Source organism: Panthera tigris, chromosome B2, assembly GCF_018350195.1.
Source record: "Panthera tigris isolate Pti1 chromosome B2, P.tigris_Pti1_mat1.1, whole genome shotgun sequence".
Classification (NCBI taxonomy): Eukaryota; Metazoa; Chordata; class Mammalia; order Carnivora; family Felidae; genus Panthera; species Panthera tigris.
The window spans coordinates 15,582,794-15,599,276 of NC_056664.1; the positions used below are offsets into that span (position 1 = coordinate 15,582,794).

Consider the following 16,483-nt stretch of genomic DNA (forward strand, 5'->3'; position numbering starts at 1 on the left):
CACAATACATTTAAATAGAAGTCTTGCTACTTGTGTCCCCCTGACACCCAAGTAGATGGGCTTGCTCACCCCTTGGTTCTCTGCACCCATCCTGAGTCTGTATACAGAAGGCGCAGAGCCAATGTGCACCCAGCGGACCATGTTCATGTCTCAAGGGCAGCCCACATTTCTCAATGGCCACCGACTGTCAAGACACCCGGATGGCTCCCTGATTGGGGTTCTGGAGAGTGTGCCCAATGGCATCCACGAGAACATATTTTTGAAAGGACAATGTTTTTGCATCCTCTGCCTTATGCTTGACATCGTTTTACGTGGTGTTTCTGCTTCCCACCCCCAAGCTGGGAGCATTCTTGGAATGCTGCTTTGTTTGTTTGTTTTATGCTATTAACACTGCCAGGCTAACATTAGGTTTTGTATCTTGCTTGTCACTCCGTGAGCACAGCAGACTTGGCCTCGTGTTTTTCAAAGCAGGTAAGATTTCTAGCCCTTCTGTGCCACCTCCAGCAGCCAAAGAATGCCACAGCCCCGCAGCAAACTCAATGCAGATTCCTAACATTCTTTTAGTGACTTTTTCGATAATTAAGCTCACAAATGGCGGAAGGTGATCAGATGACCTAATCTGATCCCCTCGGGTTAGGGAGTGAGGGCCCAGGGAAGGCAGGTGCCTGCTCAGGAAACTGCAGAAACCAGAGCTAGAACCCAAGGTTCCTGTCCTACAACTACTTCTCTCCACCACTGTCACCTTCTGGTTCTCAGAAAGTCCCTTCCATTCGGCCCTGGCTCCAGGATAAAGGAGTGGCTGTGAGCACAGAGCTGGGTTCTCATGCTAAAGGGAACGGTCTCGAAAACTCCTTGGGTGTGAATCAGTGGCTGCACTATGTTGAAGGTGGGCTTGAGATGCAGACTGGCCTGGCCGCTGGAGACCGCAGTACTCAGCCCGCTAAACACTTCTGACAATCCTCTCTCTTTAAGATCCACTTTCTACAGTCTGGCTAGAGATGCCCGGGGTCTTACCGCAAGGAAATCAACTCCCTAGCTGGAAGAGGGAGCCAAGACGGGGTGAACTTGGGAGCAAGGATGCCGGCCAGCTCAACACCTCAAATATGCCCAATGCTGCCCTCCCTGCCCCCCTCTTTCTCCCCCGGGCCACCATCAGGGTGAAAGAGGCTGGCGAATGGTAACCTTCAGTGGATTTTAGGAATTCCAGGCAGTAGCTAAGTGTTGTTAGAAGAGGAAGGGTTGGGAAGGGTTGATGTTCAAGGATAACTTGAACTTGATGTTCAAGGGTTGATGTTCAAGGAGGACTTTTTCCGGCACGTGCATGGTCTGGGTCTCTTCCCATCTGCCGGCCGGTCATGGCGGCCAGATGGGAACTTGGGTTCAGGCAGGAGAAGCTGGGGGCTGTCTCCCTTTTGGGGAGTATGTTCTGGGACAGCAATTTCCTGTTTCACTTTGTCGCTTACCTCCAGGTGGAACACCTCTACAATGGGTAAGCAGAGAAGCCAGCCGTATAACTGCTTTCTACACCATGCCCCCCCCCCCACCTGTCTCTCTTTCCCCAGTGAGATGCCCCCCTGGGCGGCCAGATGTCCTGGCTTCTTCCTGACATCATGTCCCCCAGAGAACTCCCCCATTCCCCCCCTCACATGCCTGGGCTCTGCTTGTTCGGCAGCAAAGCCAGGGAAGTGGGAAGTGAGGAGAACAAACACAATAAAGGGTGCTGACCCTTGGCATGAGGGAGCTGCCCTTCGAGAAGATGGGCTGGGCTCAAGAAATGGCTCTTTCTTTCTTCCCCGAGTCCCACCAAGGGCCGGCCCTATCTGTATTAGGTGCAAAACGGAACAAGCTGGCTCAGGAAGCAGCCCACACCTATAGCCACCCATCCCACCCCCAGAAAGAGAAGCTGGTTATACCCTGGGAGTGGCGCGGTCTCCAGGAGGGACGATAATAGGGAGGAGGCTCTGAGCAGTCGCTGAAGGAGGAGAATGAGGACAAGGGGTGAGAGCTGCGTGGACAGAAATGTCTGTTGCATGAAAGGAACAACATTTAACGAGCCAACGATGGGACATGCTCTCCGGGGCGCTGGAAGGAGCCGTCACCACAGTTTTCAGAGAGATGCGGATCACTAAACTCCGAACGGGTTACCGCATTCGATGAGCGTGTGCAAGAGGCAGGTGGTGACCGATTTGCATCCTAGGACTCTAAAGGCGGCAGAAGGGAGACCATATCGTCCATCAGCGTCCGACGAGTTACACAGCCCTGCACCAGTGAAACAGCATCCTCCAGACCGAAACCAAGTTGACCACGAGACAGGAGCTGCCCCGGAAGTAAAGAACTAAATCCGCTGGGAGGGGAGAATACCAGCACGCTGCTGGGTGATGGCTACGCCTCTGTTAGCTCTTTATACACCACTTTCCTCACTTGTCCTTGAGGAGACCACGAAAGCTACCTGCCGGACTTGATGGGAGGAGAAAACGAAATAATAACAGATGACTGAGTGTGTACTGTGGGCCAGGGATGGGCCTGAAGGCTTTCCTTATGCTTCTGAATTCTTGCAACTCCCATTTTACCAATGCAGAAACACAGGCGGAGAAGAAAGGTGACTCACTCAAGGCGACTGTGCCAAGAGGGAGAGCACAGCCCAAACCCTGGGCACAGCGCCTCCTACAAGGGAAGGGGGTCCGCGTGCCAGCTCCTAGAACAGAGAGGCGGTGTCACGCACGTGGCCAAGAGGGGGCGCTCTGGAGCCATTCTGTGCAGCACTGCGTGGGTAACTACAGGTCTCCACCCCTGGTGTGCTCCTCTGTAAAATGGGCACACAGATGCCCATTTCGTAGCGAGGCTCAAGGACTAAGTGACTCAATATGCGCAAAATGTGTAGGAGAAAAGCCAGGCCCATAATACACGCTCTGCTAGCGTTAGCTGATACATCAACATGCCCTAGGTTATAAACACACGCACGGGTGTTTAACACACAATTGTAACATGCTTGCTACACCTATGTCTGTAATAGCTGCAAATACGAGCCACCGCTCAGGTTAGCAACGAGGCCCGATTAACCTGTGGTCCCCTCTAGCTGCACAGCGTAGCAGAAAATGTATTTATCTGATTGCTTTGGGCCTCGCCAAGCCACAACCCCTACGGATGCAGGCGGTCCCGTCTTATTGGATGGTGGTGCTTCTTCACGGGCCGTTATTCGCCCCGGAAAGCTGCCGTTTCGGCTTCTCCCTGAACCTTTATTCAAGTCAAATTCCCAAGATCTGGTTGAGTCTTGAAGGGGAAGGGACTATAAAAGCAACCCTGGAAAAGTGGAAAGCTTTCCGCGGACCTTTCCGGCCGGCAGCTGTTCAAGGGGCACCCGGGCCTGACCTGGCGATGGAAACTGGATTCTACTCAAGGCCGCGGAGCTGACGGCCGGCGGGCTGACCTACCTCGTGAGCTTGCTGCCGATCTGCTGCCTCAACTCCAGTCTCTCTTCATCCGTCTGCCTGGGGAGGATGTTCTTCTCTTCCAGCTCCCGCTTGGAGGGCCTGTTGCTGAGTTTGATGGCTAAGGAGTCCTTCCTGCACACCTTCATGGCCAGGGAGGCTGCAGGAGGGAGAAGCGAGTCATTAATGCTGATGTAAACCTGCCTGTCCTCCTCTGCGAGGCTGGGCCTCAAGGTTAAAGGCAGGAAGGCCAACATAATGGGTTTAACACCCGGGGCGTGGCTAAGGCCTCATTCAAAGCGCTCATTGATAGAGTTCCCGAAAGCAGCAGGTTCCAGGTGCCTTGCAGGTGAGGAGCACAGGGGGAGCCTGTGATTGGGTCCCAGCTCCCCCAGGAACCCCCAGCGGGCAGGCAGCATCACAAAGGAGGGCTGGCGGGGCCTGGGGAGTGCAACAGAATGCAAGACAGAGTGGTCAGAGGCCCTGAGGAGCTGTGGGAGCTTCAAAGAGGAGAAGGGGCCAGTGTTGGCGGGACAGAGGTCACTTGGGGCCAGCAGTGGCTGGCGGCCCTCTGCAGGGGGGAAGCCTCCGAGATGATGGAGAAGCCAGGTAATCGCAGGAGACAGCTGGAGGGGACCCCGGGGTGTGTGAAGGAAAGTATAGTTGGGCAAAGTTGGGGGAGTTTGGGGCGAGAGTGGAGGCAAGATCATTCCAACAGGGAACATTCTGGGATTGAGCCGAGGAGGGGGCTTCCTTATGCCTGGAATGCATCTATGGTTCTCAACCAAGGGCGATTTTGCATCTCCCTACCCCCGCCAGGGACAGACTTGGCAAAGTCTAGAGATATTTTCCAGTTGTCAAAACTGGGGTCTTGGTGGGGGGGGGGGGTGGGAGGGTGCTCCTGGCATCTAGCGGACAGAGGCCAGGGGTGCTGCTGAACATGCTACGATGCACAGGGTAACCCCCCCCAGTGAAGAATGATCTGGTCCAATGTCAGCGGTGCCGAGGCTGAGAACCCGTGGTATAAATCGTTCAATTCTCCAGGCAGGAAACGGTGAGCAGAGGCTGGGAGCCACTCCCACTCAGGGGTCCCCTGGGCTTTGGTGGCCCGTCTGTGGTTCTCTCTCTTCGATGTTATTTCCACCACCTCATTGCTTGCTCACCAGGCCTCTTCTCAGCTCTCCAGTTCAGCTAGCTGTCTGAAGCCTGGTGTGCGTAAAGCCAACAGCGAGAGGCTGGGAAGTTCCATGTTTGGGGGGGGGGGTTCCTTTAGATTTTATTTAATAGTGCTGGTCTTTCTTCCTCCACTGGTCTTTTTTTTTTTTTTTTTTAACATTTATTCATTTTTAGGGGCATCTGGGTAGCTCAGTCGGTTGAGCATCTGACTTTGGCTCATGATCTCATGTTTGTGAGTTTGAGCCCCACGTTGGGCTCAGTACTGACAGCTCAGAGCCCGGAGCCCACTTCAGTTTCTCTGTCTCTCTCTCTCTCTGACCCTCCCCTGGTCACACTCTGTCTCTCTCTCTCTCCCTCAAAATAACCATTCAAAAAAAAGAATTTTACCATTTCTTCATTTTTGAGAGACAGAGAGAGACAGAGCATGAGTAGGGGAGGGGCAGAAAGAGAGAGGGAGACACAGAATCTGAAACAGGCTCCAGGCTCCGAGCTGCCAGCACCGAGCCCGACACGGGGCTCGAACCCACCAACGGCGAGATCATGACCTGAGCTGGAGTCAGATACTCAAATAACTGAGCCACCTAGGTGCCCTGGTCTTATTTTATTTTATTTTATTTTATTTTATTTATTTTATTTTATTTTATTTTATTTTATTATTTTATTTTATTTATTTTATTATTCTATTCTATTCTATTCTATTCTATTCTATTCATTTTATTTTATGTTTGTTTATTTTTGAGAGAGAGAGCATGAGCGGGGAAGGGGCAGAGAGAGAGGGGGACAGAGGAACCGAAGGGGGATGTGCACGATCAGCACGGAGCCCTTGGTGAGGCTCGAACTCAAAACAGTGAGATCATGACCTGAGCCAAAGTCAACTGCTCAGGCGACTGAGCCCCCACTGGACTTAGAATAAGGGCCTGGGAATGAGACCTAGCGGGCATCAAATCCTAGCACTGCCTCTTAGACAGATGTGAGGCTCTGGGCCAGTTCCTTTCCTCTCTTTATTCTTCCTTATCTGTGAAATGGGACAACAGTACCCATGCCACCGGGTGTTGTAAGATGCACATAAGAGAATAAGATTTTAGCATACTGGCAGGCACACGGTATATATTCAGTAAAAGGTTGCTACTATGGAACTTCATTAAAAAGTTGACCAAATAGGGGTGCCTGGGTGGCTGAGTTGGCTAAGCACCTGACTCTCTCTTTTTAAAATTTTTTTAATGTTTATTTATCTTTGAGACAGAGACAGACAGAGCATGAGCAGGGGAGGGGCTGAGAGAGAAGGACACAAAGAATCCAAAGCAGGCTCCAGGCTCCGAGCTGTCAGCAAAGAGCCCGACGTGGGGCTCGAACTCATGGACCGTGAGATCATGACCTGAGCTGAAGTCAGACGCTTAACCGACTGAGCTACCCGGGCACCCCAAACACCTGACTCTTGATATCGGCTCAGGTCATGGTCTCACGGTTTGTGAGATCCAGCCCGAGCACAGAGCCTGCTCGGGATTCTCTCTCTCTCTCCCTCTCTCTCTTCCCCTCCCCTGCTTGCTTTCTGTCTCAAAATAAACAAACATGAAAAACTTACAAAAAAAAAAAAGCTGACCAAATAATCAGTGTGTACTCACTTAACTACAATTTACTATTCACGGCCAGAAGGACAGCTTTGGGGCTTTGCTTTTTTTTTCCCTTGCTTCGCTTGGGTCTTGGCGCAGGTGAAGGCCTTAAATGAGAAATTTAAATTCAGGCCTTCTGGAACACTGAGGTACGTTTACAAATGAATTTGTTGCATACACAGTGGCTAGTATTTCTGAGTACTTTGTGGACTGGAACTGAGTTTCAGGGTCCCTCCCTCATTTTTTTTTTTTTTTTTCCAGAAAGGGGGTCGGATCCCAAGGGAAGCAATCGGGAGAAGAAAAAGCCACCTAGGAGATAAGAAAGGGGCAGCGTGATGGTGCAAGTTTTGCAGCTATGAGGGTCCCTGGGGGACATTTACCCTTTCATCTTCCTCACTGAGCTGCCCTATGACCCCGGGCCAGTGGACGCCCGGATTGGAACCCGGAGCGGCGGGCAGCTCCCCCCATGAGCCCCGCCCTCCCTCCTCCCCCCTCCCCGCCCCAGGGAAGAGCTGGGGGGGGGGCAGGTACCCACTGGTATACAGAGAGCTGTCACCCTCCTCCTCCTCCTCCTCCTCCTCCTCTTCTCTTGTGTAGAGGCAGGAAGAGTCTTCGTAGTCGGATTCATGAGGCACGTTTTCTTTATTGTCATCACATTCAATCACGACGGTTGGCACTTGTCTTATTTCCGGAAGGCCCAGAGGTCCTGCTTTTGTGACGCCATCAGCGGAGTGCAAAGCAGAGCTGTGGTAAGAAGTGGAACAGGGGACCCGCTGCTCAGAGCTGTTCGAAGGCAAGAAGCAGAGAGACCATTACTTCTGGCGAACATGTCGCATAAATGCATCAGAACCTTTCTAAAACTCCGATGTCCCCGTCCTCAGGGACGAAGGGGCTGTCAGCACAGAGCCCGATGCGGGGCTCAAACCCATGAACCATGAGATCATGACCTGAGCTAAAGTCAGACACTCAACCAACTGAGCCACCCAGGTGTCCCAGGAGATTGAAATAATTTTGAATGTCATGGATGGAGATGTAGAGGAAGAGTAGAGGCGGGACCACGAGGCTGGAGATGCATGTGTGACCATCAGGGTCAACAGGTCCCTGGATGCCTTAGAGGGATTTCTCTCCCAAGGACAGTGTCAGACTCTCAGCAGCCACGGGTCATGTCAGTCTGGTTATTTCGTAGATCAGTTGTCCAGGGGACAATGAGGACGTTCTTGGCTTTACCTCTTAAATTGAACCCATTCAGATAAAATATATATTTTAATTAAAAATGGTTTGCTTCATTATGAAAACCATTTAAGTTCACTGTAGGCAAATTAGGAAGTGCATAGCAAAAATTAAAAAAAAAAAAATAGGGGCACCTGGGTAGCTCAGTCGGTTAAGCTTCCGACTTCAGCTCAGATCATGCTCTCACGGCTTGTGAGTTTGAGCCCCGCGTCGGGCTCTGTGCTGATGGCTCGGAGCCTGGAGCCTGCTTCCGATTCTGTGTCTCCCCCTCTCTCTCTCTCTCTGCCCCTCCACCCACTCACACTCTTTCTCTCTCTGTCCTTTAAAAATAAATAAATGCTAAAAAAAATTTAAAAGACAGAAGGCTCCAAATTGTCTCAAGAGGATGAAGAAAGGAGAAAGATCATGCAAAGCTGGGTAAGAGATTCAGCCTCACGGCTAGGCTGTGATAAACAAGAGGCCGTGGTTTCTCCTCCTTCACAACAGGTGCAGGGGAGACTGAGGCCTCGAGGAGGACAGGACCGTAAGGAGGGCCCGCCGGCCACGGTGGCAGGTGCGAGGCATCAGGCCACCCACCTCGTGAAACAGGGACTGGTCATGGTGATCGGTGAGCACCTGTTGGGGGCCCTCGAGATACTTCTGAAGACCCCGCCTGGCCAATCACTTCATCTTGCTGAAGTATGCATCTAGCAGGTGATAGAATGTCTAATCTACCACAAGGATATACAAAGGATAAAAAAGGTGCCTCCCGGGGAAGTGAGGTGCATCCATCAGAAGGGTCTGATTCATAAATATCCACTGGCTGCCAGCGGTATGTGAGGAAAGGTGCTGGGTAGAAGACAAATACCCAGATAATCCCACACAGCGGGTCACTGGGGAGCCAAAGGGCAGCAAGAAAAAACAAAGGAGAGGAGAGTTAGCTGAGGGGAAGCTGGGAAGTTTGTTATGGGACCTCAGTCTGAGGAGTCAAGATATACACATCCGAGTTCAAGTTTTGCCAATGACTGTCAAATCTTCACGATGGGCTAATTATTTAACCTCTCTAAGCCCCAGTCTCCTTGGGCAAAATTAGGTAAACCTATCGTAAGAGGAGGGTTCGTGCATGTGACGTGCCTGTAAACGAGGCCCTCTCCTGGTATTTAGAGAAATGGCCTTCCAAGTGGATTCAAAGTACTCTCAGCTTCAGACTGTTCACACCGCTGTCAGGGCAACTTGCCAAAACCCCAGATCGCCTTGCTTTGCCCATTAGGACTCTGAATACCTGCCCCGTCCACAAAACCAATGCTCCAAGAGTGACACAAAGGGAAAATCCAGTTAACACCTTATGAGCTATACTAGTCAAGGCCAAGAACTAAATCAACGTAAACGGACCACCTGATTACATCTGGCCTCCACCCCTGGCGTTTGTGGGCAGGAAGGGGAACACCTAGCCGAACATCAGTCTTAGTAAAGGCTGGTTTTCTATAATAGAGTTGTCACTTAGCAGATCTGCTCCCAGGAAAAGTTCTCACTGTTAAAGGGAAGTGAAAACCATCAGCCTGGGAGCAATAGTTTAAACACAGCACGATGTGCAGGACCCTGCACAACTTGACCCATATTATTATTATTTTTTAAAATGTATTGTTAAGTTGGCTAACATACAGTGTGTAAAGCGTGCTCCTGGTTTTGGGGGTAGATTCCCGTGATTCATCACTTACATACAACACCCAGTGCTCATCCCAACGAGTGCTCTCATCAATGCCCATCACCAATTTCCTCCATCCACTGCCCCGCGCATCAACCCTCAGTTTGTTCTCTGTATTTAAGAGTCTCTTATGGTTTGCCTCTCTCCCTCTCTGTAACTATTTTTTTCCCCCTTCCCTTCCCCCATGGTCTTCGGTTAAGTTTCTCAAGCTCCACATATGAGTGAAAACATGCAATATCGGTCTTTCTCTGACTTATTTTACTCAGGATAATACCCTCCAGTTCCACCCACGTTGCGGCACATGGCACGATTTCATTCTTTCTCATTGCCGAGTAGTAGTCCATTGTATATATAAACCACATCTTCTTTATCCATTCATCAGTTGATGGACATTTAGGCTCTTTCCATAGTTTGGCTATTGTTGAAAGCGTTGCTATAAACATTGGGGTGCATGTGCCCCTATGCATCAGCACTCCTGTATCCTCTGGACCCATATTATTAAACCCACCCTCATTCCCTGTTCCTTGTCTCCATGTAACTTACCCCTCAGCCACATGCAACGACGTGTTACATGCTCTTGGCCTGGAATGTGCTCCCCTCCCACCTCCACGGGGTTAATTTTACGTAGCTTTTAATATCTGTGTCAGGCGATGCCTGAGGTGATGCCTATGTTCTCCAGGGACTCCACCACTGCGAAAACTGTGATCATCTGTTTGCTTGCTGCCTCCCCTCCCCAGCCAAGCTGTAGTCTCCTTGAAGGGCAGGCACTTTCATCAATGGCTTAACGACAAAAAGGGGGCATCCTCATCAATATGTGGAAGAAGTGAGGAAGAGAAGGAAAGGAGGGAGTGGAAAAAGTGAACATTTACTGGTCGGGCTGTCCACTGTTCTAGAAACTTCCACATCTGGCATCTCATTTCATCTTTATAAAACTCGGTAGGAGAAGTGTCATTATCCTTGTTTTAGTAGGCAGGAAAGTGAGGCTCTGGGAGGGCAATTAATAGGCCCGTGAGGACCCAGGTAGTACAGAAGGGGGTGGGAATTTGAACTCATCATGTTTTAGTAATGCCGTACCTAAAAACTGCATTGGGATACTGGGAAGACTGTGAACTTACATTAAAGACAAACCCCACTAACTGTACATGTGCAAGGTGGAGGAAACGTGTACAAGATAGCATTACTTCTTTGGAAGTATTTTCAATCTTACTAACCAGAGTAAGTAATAGTGTTCTACCTTGCCACAGTCAGGCCACCCTTGGGCACGGAGTTTAAAGGCTTCATCTTGGACGCTGCATTGTAAGGGGTCAGGTTGGGAAAGGGACTCATCTGTTGACTCATCTGAGGACCTCATCACGCTGACTGCCTTGGCCTCTTTTGCCCCAAAAGGCAGAGGTGAGTAGTTGCAACAGAGCCTCAAATATTTACTATCTGAGCGATCAGAAAATGTTTTCTGAAATTTGTGTGGAACCACAAAAGGCCCCAAAGAGCCAAAGCAATCTTGAGTAAGCAGAACAAAGCTGGGGCGGGGGTGGGGGGATCATAATCCCAGATTTCAAGATATACTACAAAGCTGTATGGTCAACAGAAAAGAACAGACATGCAGGTCAACAGAAAAGAACAGAGAACCCAGAAATAAATGACGCTTTAATGGTCATTCGTCTACAACAAAGGAGGCAAGACTATACAATGGAGAAAAGACCATCTCTTCAATAAATGCTGCTGGGCAAACTCGAGAGCCAAATGCAAAAGAATGAAACTGAATCACTTTCTTACAATATACACAAAAATAAACTGAAAATGGATTAAGGACCTAAATGTAAGACCTGAAACCATAAAAATCCTAGAAGTGAGCATAGGTAGGGCTCTCTTTGGCCTTAGCAACAACTTTCTGGATTTTTCTCCTCAAGCAAAGGAAACAAAAGCAAATTAAGCCATTGGGAATACACCAAAAGAAAAAGCATTTGCACAGCACAGGAAACCATCAATAAAACAAGGCGACCTACTGGATGGGAAAAGATTATGTGCAAATGACATATCCAACAAGGGGTTAATAACCAAAATATATAAAGAACTTCTACAACTCGATATTAAACAAACCAATTAAAATATGGGCAAAGGGTCTGAACAGTTTTCCAAAGAAGACATCCGATGGCCAACAGACACCTGAAAAGATGATCAACATCATTTGTCATCAGAGAAATGTAAATCGGAACCACAATGAGGTATCACCTTACACATGTCAGAACGGTGTGGCAAAAAATACAATACATGAAAGTAACCTAGGTGTCCCTCAATAGATGAATGGATAAAAAGGATGTGGTATATATGTCTATATAGACAGACATATATCTGTATCTCCACAATGGAATAATGCACCGCCATAAAAAAGAGTGAGATTTTTGCTGTTTGCAACAACACGGATAAACCTAGAGGGTATTATGCTAAGTGAAAGAAGTCAGGGAAAGACAAATACCATATGATTTCACTTATACGTGGAATCTAAAAACCAGAACGAATAAGCAGAAACAGACCCATGAATACAGAGGACACACTGGTGGCTGCCAGAGGGGAGATGGGTGGGGGGGATGGGCAAATGGGTGAAGGGGAGTGGGAGGTACAGGCTTCCAGTTATGGAAATGAAGAGGTCACAGGGATGAAAGGACCGCATGAGGAATACAGTCAATGGAAAACAACAAGCTTTTCTGACCGCTGGCTTAAACCAACGTTTCCTAACTTCGATCACACCTACACTCACTTCGTGTGTGTGTGTGTGCGCGCCCGCCATATTTGAAGTCCATTTATACTATTTTATTTTTTTTATTTTAGAGACAGAGTGCACGTGAGCGGAAGAGGGGCAGAGAGAGAGAGAGGCAGAATTGTAAGGAGGCTTCATGCTCAGTGTGGAGTCCGACTCAGGGTTTGATTCCACGATCCTGGATCGTGACCTGAGCCGAAATCAAGAGTCTGATGCTCATCCGACTGAGCCACCCAGGTGCCCCTCTGTCTCTCCCCCAAATTAAAACATAAATAAAGAACACAAACGCCATTTCAGCCTCATCTTAAGCAACAGCTTTGTAACCACGGGTTTTATGTGCTAATTATTATGTGTGTTTGTAACTTAGGTTAAACTAAATATGCGACTGTTAAAAACTTTTAGAGAAAAGTTGTCCTACACTCAACTGATGTGCTACCAGGAATGCATATGTCACATTTTAGCTAAATAATGGCCTAGACCAGATTTTCTCGGCATCGGCACGACTCCCATTCGGGCCGGGCAGACAACTCCTTGTGGTGAGGGTCACTGCAGGGGGCTTAGCAGCATTCCTGGTCTCTACCCAGTAGATACCAGTGGCACCTTCTCCAGGTGTGGCAACTGAAAATATCACCTGACATTGCCAAAAGTCCCTGGGGACCAACTGGGGACCCGGTCAAACTCCTGGAGGAAAAAGCTGACTCATGTAATAAGATCCCTTCTAGACCATTCATGGCAAAACTCCTTGGGATGGAGCACTGAGTTTGCTTGGCATTCAGATGGATCTCGTTGCCTGTGGTTTGTGTTCATGGTTCCTCTCCCCAGTTAGCTGCCTGGGAACTAAAACCACAGGTAAACATAAGGCCTCTCATCCCCGCCTCCCGAATGGAACCTTCCTTTACCGTTACCATACTACTGCACACAAAGAGGGTAACAGTTGACATTTTAACAGCTCACCCTGTGCCACATACTGGTTCAGGCAAGCCTCGCAACAACCCTGTTGGGTAGGTACTACTGTTATCCCCCTGTTTTAGAGAGGAAAAGTGAGGCACACGGCCAAGGTCACAGCTGCAGTGGTGCAAGTGTTACCGATCTCAGGCAGTAAGACAGCAGAACCTTACCCCTTACTGACGTCACCGTACTGCTGCCCAGGCAGAAGCGGAAGTCCTGCTATGGCTTTGAACCTTTCCCTGCTTCCAGAACCTTCCCCTCCCCACCATCTCTAGGGCTGCCAGACAGGTCTGATCGGGTACTTCTCCCACTGGAGACTTCTGAAGGGTGTCACTGTCACCGTGATAAAGTCCACCCCCTGTGGCCTGGACGAGGGGGACGCCTCATGAGATGGTCCTATGCTTCCTTTCAACCTTCTCTGTTACTATTCTTCACCCCAGAGCCAGCCACACTGGGCCGCTTGCTGCTTCCCAAGCACACTGGGAGCCTTCCGGCCTCCTCTCTGTTCCTGCCATCGCTCAGGCTCCGAACTATCCCCTCAGAGTGTGGCCTGGGGCATCCACCTCCCTTCGGGGATAGCTCATGTGCCATTGCTTTTGAGCAACCTTTTCTGACTTTTCTAATAGAAACCAGGCCCTTCTCTCTGCTTCCAGGCCCTGAGCCCACCTCTGAGAGAGCACTGGTCACCTTACGTTGTGATTACGTGTCTACGCATCTACCCCCTGCCCCACCGAACGTGAGCATCGCTGATGGAGGCGGGTTATTAATTATCTTTATCCCCCAGCCCCGTTTTTGTGCATGCTTTTGGAACTGATGGAAAAGTCAGGCAAATATTTGAACTGAAGTCTCCTGGAATCAGAGTAGGATGCATTGTATCTATGATTTAATTCATAAAATAACGATCCCCGTGACCTTTAGAGCCTTGCCCTCCTAGGGAAAATATCCTTGTGGAAGGAGAATTAAGGTTTTGGAAACCGTGATCGAGAGAGTGTTTCCCTAAGAAAATAATCTGAGATGAGGCAAAGAGATCTAGGCAAGGAAGAATGTCATGGTACCCACGTGCCTTCCACCTTGGGACTACGTGAGCACAGAACATGTGTAAGAAAGAGTTAAGGTCATTATGTTTTCTAATTAAAAAAAAATTTTTTTTAAACATTTATTCATTTATGAGAGACAGGGTGTGAGCAGGGGAGGGGCAGAGAGAGAAGGAAACACAGAATCCGAAGCAGGCTCTAGGCTCTGTGCTGTCAGCACAGAGCCTGAAGCAGGGCTCAAACCCACGAACCGCGAGATCATGACCTGAGCTGAAGTCGGACGCTCAACCGACTGAGCCACCCAGCTCATTTCCCATTTTATACTCACGTTTTCCAATTTTATACTCACAGCCCATCAGGTCACTTCCATTAAGACTGTCCAGAGTTAGACTGTCTTGTAAGGTAAGGTAGTTGGGCTAGACGAAATCTAGGTGGTTTCTTCTTCTATGACATTCTATAATGAATTTAAATAAACACCAAAGGCCCTAAATTATTCTCCAGGGATGGGGAAAAAGAGGAGATTCTCTTTCCCCTTCAGGTAGCTCCACATGTTGTAATTTTCTCAGCAAATGTCTTAGGGATGAACATGCAATGATATTTACGACACATCGGACAGCTGTGCCATTTTGACTATTTCCATTCTACGCATTAAATATAGCAGGGGCTCCACGGCTCAGGATGAAGGAGCAGGGAGCATCCTGCCAAACAATGACAATAGCTAACACAAATGGTCCTTTAAGGGCCCTAGAAAAGTGCTTTGCAAATGTTCATCATCTCATTTAATTTGCACAAAACACTGCAAAGTTAGGAAGGGTACTGTTATGATCTTACGGACGAGGGCATTACGTTTCTCAGAAAACAAGTGATCACGTGGTTGTGATCACGGCAGGGACATAAACGTGGGTTTATGTCCTGAGCCTGTGCCCTCGGCATCACCCATGCCGTCTTGTCCCAGAGAACCCTTGATGCCGACGATTTTCTTGTACATGTACGTGCTGTGAAATGCAATCTGTACCCCAAATTCCAGAAAACACACTGGGAAACATAATTTTCCACCCATCAAAAAGCAAGGGTAAGAGATCCTCACAGAACCCAACTACTCTCTTGCTAGGAATTTTGCTTTGAAGAGCCCCAAGGCTATTATGGAACACAGACGCAGGTCTGAATTCTGGACTCAGGCAGTATAATAGTTTCAGGGTGAGTAGGTGTTCAGGCAGAAGAGGACGCAAGAGAGAGAATAACTGGGAGGCTGAATAATCCAGCCTTGGATAATGGAGTGCTGTCACTAGAAAGGGGGAATGCAGTGGGTGTCTTGTGGCCACATTAATGCCTCTATCACTGAGGGTAGAAAGGCCTCACCATCATCTCGTCCCACTTCCCTGCCTTATTTTTCTTCAGTGCCCCCTCCCTGCTTTAAGCACATTATGTTTTCATCGGTCTCCTCCACTGAAACGTAAGCCCACAAGGATGCGGACGCTGTTTTGCCTTCGTTGGCCAAAAATGGTATCTTCCCTCAAGGAAAAAAAAAAAAAATGAACCAACAGGAGAGTATAAAGAAAAATTTACCTCAAACGGGATGCCTACTGCTTTCAACACACTGAAAACAGAAAACTTCTAAAAGCTTGAGAGCAAAAGGGCAGTCCTACATCAGAAAAAGCATGCGTTTCCAACTCTCTGCTCCTTTGTCGTGTCCCCACGATACATCGCAGAAGTGAAAAGTTTTATTTGCTCACTCAGTCCTATCTCCAAGAAGAATAACACTGATCGAGTCTTTGGAAAATCCGACTCCCCCTTTCGACTCTTATTAAGCCAAGTAGGAAACACACAGATTGAGATTACAAAGGCATCCCTCAGATTTCCATCCACCTCCCCTCCGCCATTTTCCTATCATTTAAATAGTCACATGTTTCTAAGAAATCCTTGGACTTTGAAAATTAAGAGCCTGTCTTAATGGTAAGGGAGAAACAGCTTTTTTTTTTAATAATTCATAAAGAAATGCATGTCAAAACCTCTACAAGAATTCAGGGTCATGACCACAGTTGGCCTCTTGACAAGAAAGCTTCATAATCATCGCTTTACCTCCATCACGTGGTTAACGGGCAGAGGCACAGAAGGACACTGGGCCTCAACCATGCGTCGGGGGATTATCAAACACCTTTGATACTCTTTTAGGAAAACGGGGACAGGTTTTGAAATTAAAAACCGTCTATTTTAAATCCTAATCTTCCTTGAAAATACTTGGGGACCATTTTATCATCCCTTACTGAAGGAAAACGTGTAATAAGGAGAGACCGCTTTCTGGCATCGGATTTCAGACGCAACGCTTCGTTAAAGTTTTTAAGACGGAGTTAATCTCCTCGAACGACAGCGAAAATTGATTATCTACAAATGTAACACCGAAAGTGAAATGAGACTTCCCGAGGAAGAGCTTTTGAGTTCTGGTGCCCACGAGTTACAAAGAGAGTCTTCGGAGGGGAGAGAGAACGGTTTTCTTCCTGGAGACCAAAAACGTGTGACAAATTAGGGTACAAGGTGCAGCGCCCGAGGCTGAAGAGTGACAGAAATAACCACTGAAATGCAAGAAAATCGTTAATCGGCTTCATTTTAGGCAAGCAGGC

General features: G+C 48.6%; 1 protein-coding gene across 3 annotated transcripts in view; it reads right to left on the reverse strand.

Moving 5' to 3' along the window:
* Window positions 1–16,483, reverse strand: part of PHACTR1 (phosphatase and actin regulator 1) — a 554,037-nt gene that overhangs the window by 40,665 nt on the left and 496,889 nt on the right. For all 3 annotated transcript variants that reach the window (XM_042985704.1, XM_042985705.1, XM_042985703.1), the window contains 2 exons: window positions 6,750–6,997; window positions 3,432–3,588 (listed from right to left, as the gene is read on the reverse strand). In XM_042985704.1, coding sequence (XP_042841638.1) covers window positions 3,432–3,588; window positions 6,750–6,997 — 405 coding nt within the window. The remainder of the gene's footprint in view (window positions 1–3,431; window positions 3,589–6,749; window positions 6,998–16,483) is intronic.